This window comes from Parasteatoda tepidariorum, chromosome 2 (assembly GCF_982258835.1).
Source record: "Parasteatoda tepidariorum strain Cologne lab strain chromosome 2, Ptep-v5.0, whole genome shotgun sequence".
Taxonomy (NCBI): Eukaryota; Metazoa; Arthropoda; class Arachnida; order Araneae; family Theridiidae; genus Parasteatoda; species Parasteatoda tepidariorum.
In genome coordinates this window covers 80,474,302-80,495,795 of record NC_141756.1, presented here as the reverse complement: position 1 = coordinate 80,495,795, position 21,494 = coordinate 80,474,302, and the positions used below count along the sequence as shown (strand labels likewise).

The 21,494-nt window shown below is 28.0% G+C and overlaps 1 protein-coding gene across 6 annotated transcripts in view; it reads left to right on the top strand.

Annotated features, from left to right (window-relative positions):
- Epac (Exchange protein directly activated by cAMP) overlaps positions 1-20,782 on the top strand; it is a 265,367-nt gene extending 244,585 nt beyond the window's left edge. For all 6 annotated transcript variants that reach the window (XM_071177747.2, XM_071177748.2, XM_071177749.2 and 3 more), the window contains 11 exons: positions 1,049-1,140; positions 1,240-1,376; positions 2,509-2,655; positions 5,245-5,342; positions 8,646-8,771; positions 11,152-11,330; positions 11,988-12,140; positions 14,480-14,621; positions 16,382-16,436; positions 17,584-17,638; positions 20,018-20,782. In XM_071177747.2, coding sequence (XP_071033848.1) covers positions 1,049-1,140; positions 1,240-1,376; positions 2,509-2,655; positions 5,245-5,342; positions 8,646-8,771; positions 11,152-11,330; positions 11,988-12,140; positions 14,480-14,621; positions 16,382-16,436; positions 17,584-17,638; positions 20,018-20,093 — 1,260 coding nt within the window. In that variant the 3' untranslated portion in view covers positions 20,094-20,782. The remainder of the gene's footprint in view (positions 1-1,048; positions 1,141-1,239; positions 1,377-2,508; positions 2,656-5,244; positions 5,343-8,645; positions 8,772-11,151; positions 11,331-11,987; positions 12,141-14,479; positions 14,622-16,381; positions 16,437-17,583; positions 17,639-20,017) is intronic.
- The last annotated feature ends 712 nt before the right edge of the window (positions 20,783-21,494 follow it).

The following is a 21,494-nucleotide window of genomic DNA, read 5'->3' as shown; positions in this document are numbered from 1 at the left end:
TCCGTTAGATGACTCCATTTCTTGCCACCTGTTTTAGAAAAAAGAATAAGTTAGGAAACATATACTAGTCAAGTATCGATCATATTCAAGTTTGCTTTATTATTAAGATTTTTTTCTATTTAAAGTTCAAAAAGAAAAAAAAAACTACCAAGAAATTCTGAAAAAGGAGGAAATTTGATCGTTTTTGGCAGTTTGATAATTATTATTAATATTGAATTAGTAATCAGCATGAGGTAGTCAAGTTAACAGATTTTTCTTTCTATATAATTGACCGGTTGTTATTAAGGAAGTGTTCGACTGCGCGATATCTGGCAGACCTAAAGTTTTATCGATTATGGTAGTTTTATTGGCTATTTTAAACTACTATTTTGTATTTTATTAACTACTCGTTATATTTTTTCCGTATCATGCGCATATATTAAGCTATCCCGGCCTCGGGTTTATTTTAGTTTTATATTAGATAGAATATTAGATATTAAATTGAATATTAGATATTATACAGAATATTAGATATTAGATAGAATATTAGATAGAATATTAGATAGAATATTAGATAGAATATTAGATAGAATATTAGATAGAATATTAGATAGAATATTAGATATTAGATGGTATATTAGATAGAATATTTGATAAGAATATTAGATAAGCTTGTTAGTAATGAGCTAAAATCCTTTTTGATGCGCAATTTTTTGTCGATTTTGTTATTGGTGTATAAATAAAGAGTTCGATAGGCAAAACTCGGGCCCGGTACAGGCTTAGGCTAAATACTATAGTTTGAAGTAGTTTCAACCGGTTTCAATGGCAATTTTTTGTTATTTGAACTGCTAAAATGCTTTTCCTGACTTAAATATTAAATAAAAACTCGGGATTTTTAAAGCACCTTTTTATTCCATTTTATTTAAAATATTTTTTTATTATCACACAAGCTGAAAATTAATAAATCAGAGATCCGCAAGTATTTTTTTGTGTAAGTAATGTAATGAAAGTTAATTTTGTGTTGAATTATTTTTTGCATTTTTTTTTATTATTATGTTGCAACTTATAGGAATTGCACGATTCAGTCGTTGAAGATTGTAAAAAGTTCACACTGCACGAAGAACTCTCTATCATTTCTCGAATACTAGAAACAAAGCACAAGTAAGTCCATTCTCCAAAATTGCTTTGGTCTATTTATTATTTTTGTTTGTATGTAAAAAAAAATACCTGATTGTTTTTTTTTTATTTTTTTACTAATAGATACGATAAAGAAGTGATCGGTGTCACTTATCGGTGGAAAGTTGGCCCCTATGGTCAAATAAGACTTTTGTCTGCGAGCGAATCTCAAGATGAAGAAAGGACGGAATTTAGAAGATGTATCAAATACTCTGATGAAGGTAAGTTGAATTTTAGAATTGTGGGCATCTATCCTTATTGCCAGTTTGACTAACAATAATTGATGTTTGAAAGATTATTGAGGTAATGAAATAGAAAAATAAATTATAATTTGAGGAAATGAAAATGTTTTTACTCTTTTCAGAATTATTTATCGCATTCTAGGAAATGATTCTGTAATTTTTTTCAGAATCATTTCCTAGAATGCGATATTCTAGGAAATGAAAATGTTTTCCTTTACTTTTTTCAGAATTATTTTAATAGATGATATTCAGAATTATTTTAATAGATGAGAATTATAATTATGTTCTTAGGTGTGACACAATATTTTAGAAAATGAAATTTTTTTTTTCAGAATTATTTTAGCAGGCAGTGCAAAAATTAGTTTGCTTTTGGTTATTATATGTATTTCTGAAATTATATAAGAATTGAGAATGCATTTTTATTAATGATTTTAAAAATTTTTTTTTAAAAATCATTAATGAAAATGCATTAACATTACGTTAGTTAAAATCCAAATTGGTGAGTTTAAAAGCCCCTTAAGTTCTTTTTATTTATTGTTACAATTGTTTTTTTTTATCGAGTCATTAGAAATAATAATAAAAAAGAATTAAAAAAATCAAAGTGCTTTAATTATATTTCCTTTTTCTTTTCCCTTTATATTTGCTTCAGGTACAATTAAAACTACGTTCAAAATATATTATTAGATTTTTTTCGTAGCTTTACTTTAGAGCAATATATAATTAAACTCTATTTTCAATCGTGATTTTATTATTCGATAAAAAAAGTGCTATAATATCCAAATAAATTTAAACCAAATACAAGTTTAAGGTGTGTTCTGAAATCTTAAATTTCTCTATACAAAGTATTTAAGGCATTATGATTAGTCACATTTTAAAGTTGTCAATGATTTTTAAGCTGTTGAGAAATAAACATGCAAAGTATTTAAACGGAATCAGTATTTCATGGGGAAAAGTGTGTCTTATTACTATATTGAGCCATAGAAATCAATTTCTAATGTTGTTGGCCTATGTAAAGTATACTCACTTTTACTGAGATTGATATTAAATTACAATTTTCTTTTTTTTAAAGAATTATTTTAGTTAAAAAAAAATCTGATGTTTGTGTGTTTAGTTGTCTTCCGAGTCTATTGTGCTGATCATACTTACACAACTATCAAGACTGGAGTTGGTGCTACAGCCGAAGCCATCAAAAGAAGTGCCGCAGAAAAACTGGGCTTTAAAGATGAACTTCTGCTCGTCGAAGTTAAGTCGACGTCAGGTAATTTCATTGCCTTTCTTAACTTTTCTTTTAATATGCGATATGGTAAGAAAAAATCATTAATAAATTTTAGCATATAAAACTTAAAAATATCGTATCTTTTTGCTTCCAATTTGAAAACAAAAAACATGAATTTTTTTTGAAGCACAACTAAAAGAAAAAACGTCGTGTACCAGGGCTCGAAAAAACTCAGAAATTTTACCCGTCCCCGAGGACGGCTTGTCCAACAATGTACCCGTCCTCCTTTGAAACTAACCCGTCGCTTCTAAATAAATAAAAATATAATTTTCTCTTATTTATTACTAACATTTATATAAATTGCACAATGAATTAGTAGTTACTAGGATTATAAATACTAGGATAACATTATACGGTAATAAGAGAAGTACTAGGTTACTAATAGTAAAACCTAGTATTTCTTTAATGAAATAATTTAAATAACAAAGGTCAAGTTATCTGTCAATTATCATGTCAGTTTATCCGATGGTACTGCGTTTTCTAAATGAATCAAATACGACGTTTGCCAGTTCCACGACAATCAAGCCAATGATTTACAGAGGCTTCTGCACAGAAATCTGAAAGAGGTTTTCCATTTAGGTAGATGTTCATAATTGCAGTTGACGCTTCTTGTTTAAGACCAGTACGTAATGTGTTTTTTTTGTAAGTTTATTGCTGAAAAGCCCCTTTCAACTGCTGCAGACAGAGAAAACATCAATTCCACCATGCGCAGTATGTTGCTGTATTTCGAGATTAGAGGGTCATTTTAGAAGTGAGGAGCTAGACTCTTGTAAGATAACAAAAATTGAAAATATATCACGAACATTAACGGGAAAATGGCCGTCCGCGCGGACGTTGGATTCGAGAAATTCGTTGTCCGCGGGGAATTTTTGACCGCCGAGGACGGGCGTTTTTCTATCCCTGTCGTGCACTTATTTTTGTTTTATAGTAGAATAATTTTTACTGGATACCTGCAAGTAACGTCATCGTAGGTAAATCGTGGCATTTTCCATTTGGAAGCTAATCAGGTTTGACACTCATGCATGACATCGCTTACAGGCGTCCAATTAAATCTGATTTAAATCACATGGTAATGCATAATCACTTCACTTTTCCTTTAGTTGCCTTGAGTACCCAATCGGCTATTGAAATTTATTACGAAAGGGATGGACACCCATATTTTTCATTTTAAATGTGATTAAAACTTTAATTCTCTATTTTAATTCACTGTAAGAAAGTTACTGTTGAAAAGCTTATTAATTTCTTCATTCCAGCTTTGTACTTGTTTATAGACTATTTCGATTAGCGATTATTTCTGTTTACTGATAAATTCTAATTGTACAGCAATTAGAATCAGTAACTTTTTGAAGCTTGTATTGCAATCCGATATAATCATCATATTCTTGAGCTGAACATCGGCTAGCTCGTAGAATTTCAAAAGCAAATCTCAAATTGCGTTTATGCCAACTTCGTTCATAAACCGTCTTCAACGAAGAAGGTCTCGCCTTAATATTTCTATATTCTGATTTGTCAATATCTAGTAATTGGTAAGAAAAAAAATCATATATTTATGATATAACGAAATAAATGTTAAAATGTACTATTTAAAATTTTACTTCCATTTAAAACTTTGTCTTCATGCGTTTTTCAATAAAAGTTCTTGAGAATTCTATTTTTAATTAGTCTTTGTTCACATAACAAAGTGTATTGTTATAAGCATAACTTCCTTCCAGGAAATTTTGCTTTTCATTAAAAATTTAGGCATGCTTTCCGAACAGAACGTGGGCAAAATTTCGAATGTAAGATTTCTCTAGTACAAACGGAAATGAAACCCAATTAAAATTAATTTAATCTGAAAATTATCAATGTACAATTTTTTAAAAAAAAATTTTATTTACCAGAGTTTCGGCATTCACAGACATCATGTAAATAACACTTTTTTTGAGTAAATTTTATAATTCAATTTTCTTTAGAGTTAACATTTGAAGAAAAGGAAAAAGAATACTATGACATCTTGCGCAGACGATAAATGTCCTAAAAAACATGTAACTGGTTTGTAATAACTTTTAATAGTAAGTTTCTTAAAAACCATTCTAGCTCATAGAATTTGGGATTTTTATTAATAAATATTACTTACTTTGATCAAAAATATAAAATATTTATCCATATTCAAGTTTTAGTCTGAATTTAAGCAATATGCTATGCTCAAACGAATTACCAAGGCTTAACTTTATAGGTTTGTTAGCAGACGAGAAAGAGCAGGCAATGTCAAAAAATTTGAATTGAGAACAACAGGCGAGACTTTGAATAAATAAATATAAACAAAATATGTGAATTTGCAGACGATTCCAATTTAGAAAATGAGCGTAATATTTTCTGTTCTTACTGAGTGGGTTTCCATATTTTTGCTGTAATTTTTTATATTTTTTGAGTATTTTCTGATATTCGATCCGAAATTACTCGTAAATTATCTTAATAAATTTAAAAGGAAACTAATTCAAACAAGTCTAATTTATATCTTGAATAAATTTATACAAGCTTAATCAGATGTTTCGAAAATTTTTTTGACAACATTTTAATCTTCTTTTGTAGAGCGTGTCATCTTCAAAGACTCTGAAGTGAGCGTTCCAACTGGATTAAGCGTTAACGGAAGGATATTTCTCACGCCTTCAGACCAAGTGGATCTACTGGTGAGGATTACAAAAAGCATTTTATAAATGTCGTAAAACAACAAAACGAAATCGTGCATTGTATAAAAACACCGTATTTAATAGAGGAGACACCGGAAATGAGATTACTTAATATTTTATACGTGATGTACGTTCGTAATCTGTATTCCCTGCCCAGTTTGCGAGATGGCTGTTTTATAGTACGATAAGACATTTTGCTCTCATCTGATATTAATACTTTATATATTATTTAGAGCGCATTGAATAGAACTAAGTTGTAGCGTTCATTCATGCGTTTCCGTTTTACGTTTCGTTTCTTATCTCTTTGACTTTAAAATTTTTATTAAACATGATTTTCTTTTTTTTCATTATTTTTTAACAATTTAGATCGAAATAAGTGAAAAATATTACATTTAGCATTTCAATTATTTTTGGTTATGAAATACAGCATGAAACACCTGCTGTTTCTTTTCTGCGTTAAAAGCAAAACCTTCCAAGCAATATTTTTTTAAATTTGCAGTTATCTAAGAGAAACAGTTATTCAGCATTGAATTGATTTTAATTTACAAAACGAATTTTTGATAAATTTTTGAATATGGAGAGATTAAATATAATTCCAATAATCTAACAGATTTTTTTAACTATTAGACTGCTTTTTAATAATTGATAATTTCAAAATATATTTTTGCTTGTAATTAGAGCGGACACCGGTCGTGTCCTGTCTGTGTCAAAGAATAAAAGCATGAGGAACTACGAAACCATTTCCTAATTTATATCATACATATTTTTAAATACGATATAAATTCGATCATATATTGTGATCTGATTTATTTGATAACAATAATTATTGTTATTTAATTAGATCATAAATTATAAGCTATAATTTATATCGTATTCATAATAAAAAAAAACATGCACACATTTAAGTCCTATTGCAATGTTAAAATCGCAATCTTTCAATGAATCTTTTTACAATGAAAAAAGTCGTAAAAATTATTCAATGACATTTTGTTAAATAAATTGAAAATGTTTTGGAAAATTACTTACAAAACGTCATTTTACTTGTAAAAATCGATATATTTGTAAATTTTTGAGATGTTTCATTAAATGTCCAAAAAAGATGTCGAAATCAAAATTTATGTGATTTTGTGAGATTCTAAGAAAAAAGTGAATGCTGTTTTTTACAGTATGTTCCGCAGGGGTGCCCGAAGCTGCCCTCTGCTCCAGGGGACAAACTCAGTTTGACGTATATGATATATAAATTTATATACATGATGTAATATCAGACTTGTGGGGACTTTTTGTGACGATTTTAATTATTAGATGAAGTAAAATGGATTTATTAATTAAATTTTACATTGAATAATATTTTACAACTTTTAATATATATATATATATATATATATATATATATATATATATATATATATATATATATATATATATATATATATATATATATATATATATATATATATATATATATATATATATATATATATATATATATATATATATATATATATATATATATATATATATCTATATATATATATATATATATATCAAATCACTATTGTATTAATATATTTTGCTTTGGCTTTATTGATACAATATCAGAAAGCACTCTGTTTTGCGGATATTATCGTGTGGGCTGAAGAAAAGATTATATCTTTTTTTTTCCGGCTTTTTTTCCGGTTTTTTAATTAACATTTCACTTTTTTTTTTTTTTTTTTTTTTTTTTTTTTTTTTTTTTTTTTTTAAATAAAATATTGTTTGTTGTTTTTTTTTTACTTATTATTTCCCACCCCTTTTTTTCATATGTCTATAATTTTTCTTTGTTTTATTCTTCATTTTGAACTTATATATATATATATATATATATATATATATATATATATATATATATATATATATATATATATATATATATATATATATATATATATATATATATATATATATATATATATATATATATATATATATATATATATATATATATATATATATATATATATATATATATATATATATATATATATATATATATATATATATATATATATATATATATATATATATATATATATATATATATATATATATATATATATATATATATATATATATATATATATAAAATTTTTTTTTTTTTTTTTTAAATGAACGTAACTCGACAGCGCAAAAGCGTCCATTTTATTTGGCTTAAAATTGAACAGTATGTTATAAATGTAATTTCTATTACACTTGGTCATTTTATTGCGTTTAATATTTTTGATTGAGAGATAAGAGCTTATTCTAAAGAAATTTTTCATTCAATGCGACGCCAATTCGCAAAAAATAATTACGAGAGATAATGAGCCTACGTGCGAGGCAAACTACAATAATATTAGACATCCTGTTCAGTTTTTTTTTGTTTAATTGGTTAAAAATCTGAATAAGTTATTGAATAAGAAATTATTAGCAAATGAAACGAGGGGAGAGGTATTTAAAGAAGAAAAGCATTTTACTCTAGAATTCATTTTTAAATATTTTTTTTATGATTTTGGCTGTCAATGTTGAGGAATTTTAATGATGAGTAACTATTTCTCTTAGATCTAAGTAACTGCAAATAGAACAGATTAGAAAAATTGTCCTTTAGAAGTGAGTAGTGTTTCAGATATTTTATCTTCAACGCAGAAAAAAGCACCGGTGTTTCATACTAAATTTCATAAACATTAAATATTATAATGCTAATTATAATATTATTCACTTATTTTAACAGAAATTATTAAAAATACCAAAAAATTGTTTAATAAAAATTCTGCTTCATAGGGAATAAATTCAAGTGTTCATTCATGTGTTTCTGTTATGAACATTTCATTTCTTATATGTACGAAACCATTTTAGGATTTCTATTGCAAATTTGTTATTAAAAAGTGTACAAAACTCTTTATTAATGTCAAAATCACAATTTTTCAATAATATTTTGTATAATAATAATAATAATGAAAGTCGTAAAAGAACTGGAAAAGTTTTCAAGAAGTTTTTTTTAAATAATAATAACAAATACAAATCAGTATTGTGCAGTTTTTTGCCTGAGTTAAAATAATTTGTAATTTTAAGAGCTATAACTATAAAAGCTATGCATAAAATTATTAATGATGCAATAATTTGATTTATTTTTACACTACCATATTATTTGTGTGAGATCATTCATACTCAGCTTGACTCAATATTGTTATTTATCTTATATCAGCATTTCTATGGTTGTGTTTGTTCACACTATTTTTTGATCTATTTTTATTTCATTGAGATTACATGCTACCAAATTTATTATAGACACCTTTACCTGAACAAGAGGGGCCACAAGACGGTACAGGGGCCATCTTAGAAACTCTTAACTCCTTAGACATTGCTTATGGTATGACTATCTATGAATGGGACCTTTTCTCTTGTGTTCATGAAGTAAGTCATATTAAAACTACATTCTAGCGTTTTCGCTATTGAGTCATAATATTTTTAGTTACAATGTTTTTCTGAGTTTTATCTTTCATACAGAGTGCATAAACTTTTAAAGAAAAAGTCAATATTTTTCCTGTTTTACGTAGGAAATTGTTATTTTATTTTTTTTAATTTACAAGACAATATTGGATAGTATACATATTTTCTACTTTCGATGAACAGGTAAAATGTTTTAAATAATCTCCTAGATGGCAGCACTATCTAAAATTCTTTATTATAAAAACTTAGTCATACAATCTCGCTTAAAAGACATACGTACGCGGTCAAAATTCAAAATTTCGTGGGTTACGAATGGGAGAGTTTATAGTGATATTGATTATTTTATTATTTCCATTTTAATTCTTGTATATTCGGTATTTGTTATATTCAGTCTAACTAGGATGAAAATAAATTAGCAAACAAATAAAGCACTTCGTTTTGCGATTCGGCTTCTAGAGGGCAGCAGTAGGTATATAAAAAATTTTAGAGCTATGATTTTCGACAATTTTCTTATGATCGATAGCAATTTGTAAATATCACTTTTTTTATTACAATTTAGTTAACTTTTAGAACAAAACACTAAAATATAACCGAAGATATTTTCTCTACTATAAAAATATTGGGGAATTATTTATACGAAATCTAATTTTGAATTACGTAAGTTGTGATTTATCACCACCTGCTATATTTATTACATGTTACTTGAATTTGAAATATTCTGATATGAGATTTTTCCTTATAATAAATATTTCTAATGTACTTAACTCCTTATAAAATTATGTGGATTAATTACTATCGTTCTTTAAGCATACTCGAAAAATCGTTTGTGCTAACTTCGCATTTCTTTTCACTATTTTATTATTTAAAATTCATTCTATCTCGCGCAAAATAGCTATTGTCAAATGCTTAAAAAATGCTTTTAAATTAAATATCGATTTATTTCTTTAGTACATTTTATTGACGAAAAAACATACTTTTTAAGCACTTTTGCGCTTTAAATAAATTGATTAAAGGTTTTGCTTCAGAACTATTATCCAACTTTATTGAAAAGGTGTCTTGTGATAGTTAAAGTTAATTTAATACAGGTAAAATAAGAATTTAATGCGATTTTTATGCATTTTAATGCATGTGACTTTAAAACATAATTTCGAAAATCGATAAAATAAATTTAGGGTAAGTTATCAAAACAACCCAAAAACATTTTTAAAGATTGAGTTGATTTTATCAAAACAAGAAGAAAAAAGAACTTGATGAGTAACTAATGGAAGTTGATTGCTAAAGGGCTTTTTACTCTTTTTTAGTAACAATGAAGCGAATCGACTAAACCCTAAAACTTCCATGAGGAATTTTTTCCCTATGTTTGTCTAATTTTTCAATTTACATTAGGTTCTGAAATAAAATTTAAAAAAAATATTTTTCCATTTCAAAGTGATTAATTATTAAGCTATGAATTATCAAAAATTATAGTTTTTACCTTGAATACTTCACCTAGTTTTTGGCAGAGGAAAAGTTTTGTTGTCGGCTAGGTAAGGATTAAAATTTCTGATAAAGGAAAATATTTTACCATCTGTTAGTATATCAAGTTGACTTTCCACTAGGTATAATTATAATGAATGATTATAAAAAATCATTATAATGATCAATTATAATAATTAATTTTTATTAATTAATTAAATTAAATTAGTGGCAGATATGACGAAAATACGCGTATTACAAATAATAAAATAATTCATCCATAATGATAAAATCATCCATAATAATAAATGAGCTATTATATGCGCCTTATTGGACCTAATAAGCGAAAGTGCCGTATACGGTGCCATTATTCACTTGAGGATTATGCTGTGCTTTAAAAGGCGAAATTCAAATTATTAAATAGCAAAAATAAAATAAAATGTTTATTGCTTTGAGTAAAACATTCGAAAGGACCTGCAGAATTTTGAATTTTACAAGTATTCTTTTACATTACAAGCATTTGTTAGCTGAATTAATAATCGAAATTGCAAAATCGCTTGATTTTTTTTTTAAGTACCCTTAACGTGTTTTTTTTTAAACTGTAATATTTATCGCGCATTTGGAAAAAAATCTGCGACTCGCACAATTATTTTTTCTTGCTTAAACTTATTTTTTAACGAAATGTTATGTTTTGTGAATGAATAGTATAATGTTTTACAATTTCGTAACCAAAAATACTAAGAATACAAAAAAACTAAAAAATCAGTTTCATTTGCGAGTGACACGTTCCAGTATCTTTGTAAAGAGAGGCTTATAATCTTACTTAATACTTTTCCTAATTTTTTTTTCTTCTATTGTTCAGTCTTAATAAACATAAACTCCTTTCTAGTATGAATTGATCTACCAAGTATTTGGCCGTCATCAGTTTCGTAAAATCATGTCGAATCTGGATGTGTTTCTAAGGAGATTCAATGAAATTCAGCATTGGGTAGTTACTGAAATGGTTCTTTGTAATAACCTCAGCAGAAGAGTTGCTCTACTAAGAAAATTTATCAAGATTGCAGCACAGTAAGCTTCATTTATTTTTTCTTCTTACTTTTTCTTTTGTTGTGAGACAGGTAATTAAAAAAAAAATAATTCAAATGATCTTTTATTGATTTTGCTCTCTATTATTGTTTAAAATTTTTGCGACTCCTTAACGAGTATACCGAGCGAGTTAACAAAATAAAATATTGCTTTAAATTACTGTGCTCGAAATAATGTTTAAAACGATTATACAGTTTTCTCAGTTTCTGTGACTGAATTTAAACCTTGCCAAAAATAAATCCCTCTGTTATTTTTTATTGAAACGTGATCCTCGGAGTAAAAACGTTAAATGGAGATGGATTGATACTTTTGGCAAGGAAACAGCTGCGCTAGACGGAGATATTTGCTTTCGATAAGTTCTCGGTGTGTCCATTAAGCGTGCTCTATGGTGTGAACGGAGAGGAAGTGCGTTGAATTGAATTGTACAGTTTGTTTTCTTTACAGATTGCTTGCCAAGACTTTAATTTTAAATATCGCTCTAATTTCTTTTTCTTTTTTTCTTCTTTTTTTACAGTGCGGTTTTGCATTTTAATTTAAAAAAAAAGCAGGGATTACCGTTTGAAACATTCGAAATAAATAATTTTATTGTAATAATGTATTCGATTATTTTATTTATTTAGTTATATATTTTTGAAACAGTTGCAGAGAGCATCAAAATATGAACAGCTTTTTTGCAATTGTGATGGGACTGAGTAATGTCGCCGTCAGCAGGATGACTCAGACATGGGAAAAACTTCCCAGCAAGTTGAAGCGCACATTCTCAGAATTCGAGGCTCTAATAGATCCTTCAAGGTGAGCTAATTATTCTCTTATACAATCTGTAATGAGATTATTCTACACCGAATAGTTTGGTTTTGGTTGTTGGCGTGGCATTCGAGCCACATAATGGCGACTGTTTGAAATTTATACTTAATGATGTTCCGAAGACAACTTTCTGCAAGCGCACGCTACACTATTACTATTTAGATCAGAGGGCAGATGGTGGTAGAATGCAACCGGCCTCTGCATCACACTCCCCAACTGCCAAAATATGCGTGGATTATTCTGACCAATGGGAATATTAAGCCAGTATTGATTCTGAATTCACTTAGATACGATCACAGAAAATTCAGTGCGATCGGGCATCCAGTTTTTAGCATTAGGAATCGAACCTCGGCCAAAGCCTTAGTAGGCTGATGCTAAACTCTTTTCATCGACTGGGCTACTACACAGAATTTCTTAAAATTATTATTTTTAGAGATCCAGTATATTTGGTTTTCATGGAGAATATTCAAAAACGATAATCACCGAACAATTTTAGTAACTTAAGTTTGAATGACTTCTAAAAAATTATCTGATTAAAGTGTTGCCCAAGCATTTGGTATTCAGTTAGTATTTTTTTCAAAAAGACGTATGTAACTAAATAGTTTGTTTTTGAAAACTTGTCTTAATCTTTTACATTACAATGAAAATACTTTCCATCTGTGCTGTTGCATTATTTTGATTTGAAATGTACATCCTCTTAAGATTCGAACTTTAAAAATGTGATTTTCAATTTGAAGAAGGTAGAAGAAGGTATTGTCATAAATACGATAAACAAAAAAACATTTCAATTAAAGCTTAATTACTATTAAGTTATTTTTATTTCAAAAAGAATTAAAAATTATATATTTTTTTTTCACATATTGAAAGAAACTTTTATTGCGTATTTTTTCCCATTGTAGCGAATAATAATAATAAAAAACTATATTTTATGAGAGTAAAATGAACTATATATTTTTACATGGACAATCGTTTTGTAAGGGCATATAGACAGAAAAAAGTCATAAAATATATTGCTCCTTAACTGATAAAATTATACCAAATGTTGTCCAATATATTGAACGAAGGATCTCAACAGAATATAAAGTTTTTTCGTTATAAGTAAAAACAATACGCTGTTTATGTGAGGGGTCAACATATTCAAATGTTTTAATGCAATGGCTTAAAAATTATTAATAGGCATGGACCTGGGTAACGTCAACCTTTTTATTGCCTAATAATCATTTTTAAATATAATCAAAAGTAATGATGATTGAATTTCCTTAAAAATATCGTTTAAAAATTTGCACATGGGAAATTTTTTATTAAAATCTATATAGGTATCGGTGTCCCATTAGCACACCTTTATCAGAAGAATAAATGATTTTTTGCTTTATTTTAATTCCATGAAATGATTAGATGTTAATCCGTTAATGTTGTCCTGCGTTTTTGAAGACACAAGAACATTTTGTAAAGTAAATTGGGATTTATTTTAAATACTATTTCAATTTCCCATCATTTTTCTTTTTATATTTAATGAATATTGAATGTTTAACGTGATAACTTTAACATGCACTATTATTATTACTATTTTTTTTTAGTAATCAATAAAGATATATGGAAAAGCGTTATTAATATAGATTTTTTTCGTCCCTCTGTTTATTGTAGAGAAGAATAGTCAGAATAAAAATAGGGATAAGAAAAGTATGAAAGAAACGCTTTTTACGCATCTAAACTTATGTAACTAAAACCTAAAGTAAAAGATTTGGAATTTATTATACAAAACTTTGTTTCTGAATGAATTAACAATATGAAAAATTTTCAAAACACTAAGATAAATCCAGGGTAACAAATCTTAATTCTCTAATTTTTATTTAAGCGAAACATATAAAGTCAAAACAAAGAATAAAGTTTTAAATAAATCACACAGAATTTTTTTTTCATTCATGCTGCAAGCATAATGTAAATTTATTTTATCGACAACCTGTTTCCTTCAAATGTTACAAGAGAGCGCTGAACGCAAGGAAAAACTTCAAGAAAAGCGTCCTGATGACGTCAGAGTTGATCGTCTCTATAATTAAAATAGTTCATAGTTATAAGTAACAATTTTAAGTAGTCAGTAGAATTAAAAAAAAAAACGAATTTTTAGCTTTTGGAAAATATGGTATACCACCAAAAACATTTGCAATAATGTTTAATGTGACGTAACCAAGTCGAATTACATAATCTCTTTTTTACCATCCCTGCCATTTGTCTTGTTGATGAAGATGTATCATTGTGACACCTAAATAGAGATAGGTTTTAAGCGTTCTCATGGCTATTTTACCACAAAAGGAATTTGTCTGTTTCAGAAATCACAGAAGATACAGGTTGACGGTGAGCAAGATGGTTCCTCCCATTATCCCATTCATGCCCTTGCTCCTGAAGGACATGACCTTCTCGCACGAGGGCAACAAGACCTACATGGAGGGACTTCTGAATTTTGAGAAAATGGTAAGAAGAATTTTTTTATTTATTTAAATATGTAAACCTTTATAATGAAACATGTCGGTTAACTTTATAAGTCGACGATGTTAATATTGTGTAGTATTCTTTATAGGCCTTATTCCTTATTTCATCATTACATTTATTTAATCTACAACAATCCAACATATTTAAAAAAAAAATGGCTCTCGCGATTAGAAAACTGGAACAACTAATCTTGAAATGTTATTCAAAGCCTTTGTCATAAGTTTGACGCTCCTTAAGTCATGCAGTATTGGGGAATGGTATACCACACAAGAATTCCAATCGTTGAAAGTAGATCGAAAGTTGAAAATTTATCTTCGTTAGTAATTTGAATAGGTCGGGGCGATTTGTCTTGTTTTTAAGATTCCATTTATATGCAGTCTGAGAACTTGGTTGACAACAGTTAACTGTCTAGAATGGAATAAAAAAGTGCTGGATTGTGATTTGCCAAGTCTTCTGGGTGATAACCAAAAGTGATTGCATTTAAAATGTACTGTGGGAGTTAATAGATGGAGAGTGGGGAAAGGTTTTGTATCGTGATCGCCAAGTCTTGGCAACTTACAGGCAGAAGCCCGCTAGAAACTAAAAAAAAAAAAATTGCAGAGAGGATCCAACTCGAAGGGTATAACTAGTAGTCACCCTGGGCAAACCTCTACATGTTCTTTTTTTAATCACATTTTTCCCGTTTAAAATTAATTTGGCGCCTTCGTGATAGTAGTTGGCGATCACCATGCGGAAATGTCCCCGAAAGTAGTGGCGTCTGATAGAGGAGATGGGCTAAAAGTGCTTGAAACAGCCATGATAGTGATGGTTGTTAAAATAAAACAACTAATCGAAAAGCGAAAATATCAAGTAATTGTTAAAACGTGTATTTCTCAGTCATAAAAATTAGATAATTTATACTTTACCTTAGACAATAGAAAATTGGCAAGAAAAAGGTTTTACTTGCCAACTGTCCGGCGCAGGCATCAAAAATCGCACTTAATTTCCCTCTAAAATTCGAGCTGAAAAATTGTAAACGAAACAAAAACGTTTTACAAAACAGAAGTGAAATTTATTCTCTTAAACGCTACTCCACAGGGAGCTAACGCTATCACATTCAACACTGGTAGAAGAAAAAAATGATTTACTGTATTAACTTTCATGATCGGTTCGGAAAAAAGGGACTCTGCTATATACATCTCGATTTTCTATACTAATGTTGAATCTATTATAAAGCCTGATATACAAAAATAAGTAAGAACTTTAAAAAAAAAAAGGAATTCAATTTAGAAATTCTGTAGATAATTCAGTCAGAATAATGTATTTTCTCCATTCACCTATTGCGATGGTGGCGAATATCCAGGTATTCCCCGTGAAGCAATTTCTAAAGATTTTATAGCTTAAAATATAAAAATAGATTTATCATGCATTGTATTTTCTTAAAAGAAATTTATTCAAAATGTTTCTAGTTTGTGTGGAATATAGAACTAGTCCCGAAAAGAAAATTAAGAATATTCTGAAGCAATCTCAGAATTGTAATTCGTTTCTTTTCAATAAGTTTATTTTTGAAATCTATTTTATGTGTTATAGGGAAAAATAATTCTTACAAAATTGGTTGGAATTTTCATAGAATTTTTTTAACGTTAAATTGCAGTTCTGGTGAATGAGCAGCTTATCATTAATGTTAAAATGCAGGACAGACTGCATTTTTTTTTATTAAACCAGCTATTACATTTATTTACGAAATAAATTTTTTTTTTTAGCATATGATTGCACAGAGCTTAAGAACCATCAGGCATTGTCGAAGTCAACCTTTGGGTAAGTACTTTATTTTTCATCATTTAAAGAATTGATATCTTTCTTATTTAAATACCTAATTATCTTTAACCACTCTTCTAAGAAATTAATACCTAAAGAACATTTATAACAAGCGTGTGTATGATTATCTTTTGAGTAGAATGATAGGATGGAATATTATGAAGGAGGAGTGAAGAGCAAACGATTTTCGAGTGAGAAATTCATCGCAATTACGAGTAATAAAAACATCTATCTGGATTATTTATTAAATTTCTTGTCAGTATGATCTTGCGTGCATTGGTCAAGCGAAACCTATCAAATTCATCACAAATTTGAGTTTTCGTCAGCTCAAATTATTCGACACTAATCTTCATCTATTGATCTTGACTTCTGAGAATCTTTATTCGAATATTTTAGTTAATAAAGAACGGACTACAAAGAATATCATTAATGTTTTAAAATTTATTCGAATTTAATCCCGTCCTGAGGTTTCCACCCAAACCCAATCACACCTGCTTTGTATCTGGTTACTCTGCCTCTATTGGTTAAACCACTTTCCCCACGACTTTTTTGCAACATGTGAGTCTCGATACTTTTTCCCGCTATTTGTGTTTTGACACTGAGGAAGGTTCGTGTTTATAGAAACGAAATTATAGTGCATCCATTTCTGTTCCTTATTTAGTTTTTATTCACGTTGTTTCATTTTATCCATAAGTAACAAAAAGTATACCCTATCTTCGTTGGGATAAATGTTATCATTTTCAAGGACCAGATTAATTGGTAGCTGTGTAAGCGGTTTTCTTTCATGGGGAGAAAATATACCACTTGCTTTCTAAAGGATCAAAAAACATTTCTACATAAGTGTTCCCCTCTCATTGATTTACTTCGTTTTCTGTGCCAACACTAATTAACACAGTTTATACAACTTCGCAACTGCAGAGGATGGATTATAATTACTGGTGAACTTAACATTAACCTGAGTAGATATTTCATATATTGAAGCCTTGTAATGTGATAGGCAACATTTGTCAAAATAAGTTACAAAAGCAAATTTTCTATAATCCTGCAAGAATTGTTTTAAGAATGCCTTTGAAAACGATTGATGGCACATTAAATCTGTAAAGTCTTGTTTTTATTAATTTTGAAACTCATGATTGTTTCATTACAGAGCTTGACCCACCTCCAGGAAATAAGCCTCAGCAGGATGTCAGAAATTACATCAGGTAATAAGTTCCTTTCTTTCTCAGGAACATAACTCAAGCTATTTTAAAATTAGAAGAAATATCCATAGTAAACTTTTTTAAACGTAGAAATTTTGACAAGTTGGGAAAAGAGTTTGTTCTAATTTATCAATATTTGAAAAATCATTCTATAGCTGAAGGGTCACTAGTTTATAAAACTTGGAGATTATTATTTGCTTTTATATAAGTGGAAAAATCTCGCCAAATTCATTTTTTTTCAAGAAAACCGTTTAAGCCGGGCAGATGGTTGAAGCATTAATAGTAAAATATTGAAGCCAGGTTATTGTTTTTAGCAAAGATGGAAAATATTACTTTATGACTTTGGGACGAGCTTAAGGCATTTGAACTGTGGCTCTTTATCTCCTTTATTAGAGAAGTTCAAAAAATAAAATTAAATAAATAAAATCTTGATGTCGTGTTTTTCTTTATTGCTCAACTGAGAAAGATGGCCAATTAACGAAATGTACCTGAAAATTTGGAAAGAGTTCACAAGAGTTATTGTTAAAAGCATTTGTCGAAACAGAATTTTTATTTAATTAAATAAATTTTTAACAGCATAAAATGATTTAGAACAAATTTTGGCTTTTCATGGATAAAGTCACCAAACAAAACGTTTACTTAATTTTTTCAAACCGTCATTAGGAAATGGCTATTTTTATTATTACGAATTTTCTTAAACAGAATTACCCCTTTCGTTACTACACTACCCTAGAATAACAGAAAACAGAACAGTTTTTGACACTTTTTTAAAATTTCTCAAGAAATACTTAACATTTTTAAAGTTATAAAATAATCCTTTTAGTACATGCGATTTTTCATACTTAGCTATAAGATTTAAGGCTTTCAGAGGTTTCAGGAGCCGACAATAAATTACGAACGAAAACAAGTATTTTATGCCAGAAAACCAGAGAATAAGTTTGTAACTTATACCTATTACTTCGATTGTTATTTGAAATAACAGCGTAAAGTTTTGTAAACTTTGTTTACATATTGAGGAAAATATTTGTAAAAGAGAAGAAACCAATTTTTTTGTCTTACGTTTTTTTGCTTTACTTTAAAAAAAATATTCAATACAACAATGCTCAATAAAATTTGGAATGATTTAAAATAAAGTACGGAAATATTGTCTTATAATTTAAAAAAATTCGTTAAAAACTGTGCAAGATAAAAATAAAACTGTGCAGGCATTTAAAGTAGCTCTTTTTATACTGCGTGGACAATACATGTGTAGACAATATAAAGAAAAAAAAATTTTTTTTAAAAATTTTTAGTGAATTGTATTGGAAAACTAATGAAAATAGTCTGATTTGAATATCTTAAAAACATAAGAAGTGTCAAGCAATTTAAGAAGTTTTTGTACTTTTCAAAATAAAGCATAAAACGATAAGGGGTTTTCCACAAATTTTAGTATTACAAATTACACTACCAAATAGCAACTGGACAGTAAGTGCAAAATGAAATTTGTGGAAAACCCCTTATCATTTTGAGCTTTATTTTGAAAAGTACAAAAACTTCTTAAATTGCTTGACACTTCTTATGTTTTTAAGATATTCAAATCAATCTTTTTTCATTAGTTGGCAAATACAATTTACTACAAAATTAGGAAAATTTTTTTTTTCAGCTCATGTGTAGCATAAAACAATTTTTTAAAAATAAAATACTCATATCCTACGCAGTTTTAGGGATTTTTTTTTCAAATTGCACCAAAAGCTAGCTAGCTAGTTAAGCTAGGTTTACGAAATTTTATGCAGTTATTGCCATTAACAACCAAAGAAATTGATACAAATTAAAGGCTGATTGCTTGATTTTCTGACATTGGTTGTTCAAAATATAATTGTTCTTTCTCTGTCCCTCAAGCATCTGGAATTTTTAAGCTTTATTGCTAGCTATGAAAAATTGCTTTAACTAAACATCTCTAAAGTTACAAAATAATCCTCTGAGTATTTATTATAGAAATTACTAGAGAAATTAAAAAACCAATGACAAAAATTGAAAGTATCTTTTCCAATATTGTACAACTATAAGTTTAAAGAAATTTTTAAATGATTTTTTTTGTCTAAACAGACCTAAAAATCATCCTAGAAAGGACTTCAAATTAAAACAATGTCCCTTGTTTGTATTATTTTTAAAAATTTTTGAAATAATGCAAATTTTATTGAAGATTTTAAATCAAATTTTACAGACTTTCATCAAATTTCTATTGGCTGTTAAAAACATTTCCGAAAAGGGAAAATAACCATTGTGAAGATAAACCTATCTATAAAATCAACGAAAAATTAAATGAGTACTCACCATAAGGCTTTAACTACCCTGTCGTTTTTTTCATTCTGTTGTATTAACTATCATGGATTTTATTTTCAGGAATCTGAGAATAATTGATAACCAGAAGCGGTTGACTCAGTTATCTGATGTTTTGGAACCAAGGCGGACAGCGTGAGCACTTCAAATTTATTGTACTCCAGTATTTACTAAAGTGGACCAAACCTGTGAGTCAACATACGTCAACAACATATCTATCTACTCCGCGTGAGACTGATCTGAATCCTCTCTTGAAAAGAAACCTTGGAAGAAAAAAAAAGTGCAAAAACATTTAATTTTGTTGTACCTGATGTTAAAAAAAATTGTGCAATATTAACAAACTAGGATTTTTGAAATATATTCAATTGTACTTTAGAAACAAGTGCATTGCTAGAGATCTCTTGGAAGGAAATGCAACAATTTTAACTCGTTGTATGTGATGTGTCGATATCGTTAGAATTTTTATTCTGTCTAGTCAAAGAACAAGCAATGACTGATTGTAAAAAACAAAAACTGAAAAAACTGTTGTAACTGTGTTGAGAGATTTAAATATGTACAGTTGATATCTCATCTGTGATTGTTCCTACGAAAATTCCGTTACGTGTCTCATTGTTTGGTAACTGTAGAATTTTTTTTTAACTAATATTTGTGAGATTACTATTCAGTTCATTTAATTTATTTTCATTCGAACATCTTGTGTATTGTAAGAAGCTAGATTATTGTAAATATGGAGCATATGGTTTATTTTTATAGGAAATCCAATTAAGAGAGAACCTGTTCAATTATGTCACATTTGATTAATTAAGGCTATTAAATGCTTATAATAAATCTGTTCAATGTATCATTTATTGATTTGTTCTATTTTATGAAATTAAACAATTTCATAGAAAAAAAAAACACGTTAAGTTATGTTTCTATAACAGTAAAACTTTTAGGCTTATTGCAGTCTGTGTTGGCATTGATATATATGGAGAGCAGCAATGCAATGACCAAAATATGTATTTTTAAAATCCTTGTAAAAGTTGTAGCAAAAATCATTATCAGTCAAAGACATCATTAAAACTTGTTTTACGACTCACTACTGAAGTTAGAGGTTATAGTTCACTTTTGATAAGGATTCTATCACTATATAAAATCTAGACTGTTCTAAAGTTGTATTATTAAAGAGAAGTAGAAAAATTTTTATTTTGTTCTTGCTGCCCGGTTATAAGGTAGAGTCATTTGCAACATGACTATTACACAATAAAATTTGTGGAAAACCCCTGATCATCTTGAGCTTTATTATAAAAAAGTACAAAAACTACATAGAAAATTGCTCGAAACTTTCTACGTTTTTCAGATATTCAAATACGAGTTTTTTTATTAGTTGCCAAGTACGATTCACTACAAAATTATGAAAAAAAATTAAATTTTTTTTGCACATGAGTAGTACAAAGGAACTACTTTAAATACTAAATATCTTGCGTAGTTTTTAGCGAACTTTTTTTTAAAATTTTACAGGAAAATTTTTGTTTTTTATTTTAAATTCCAATAAAAATTA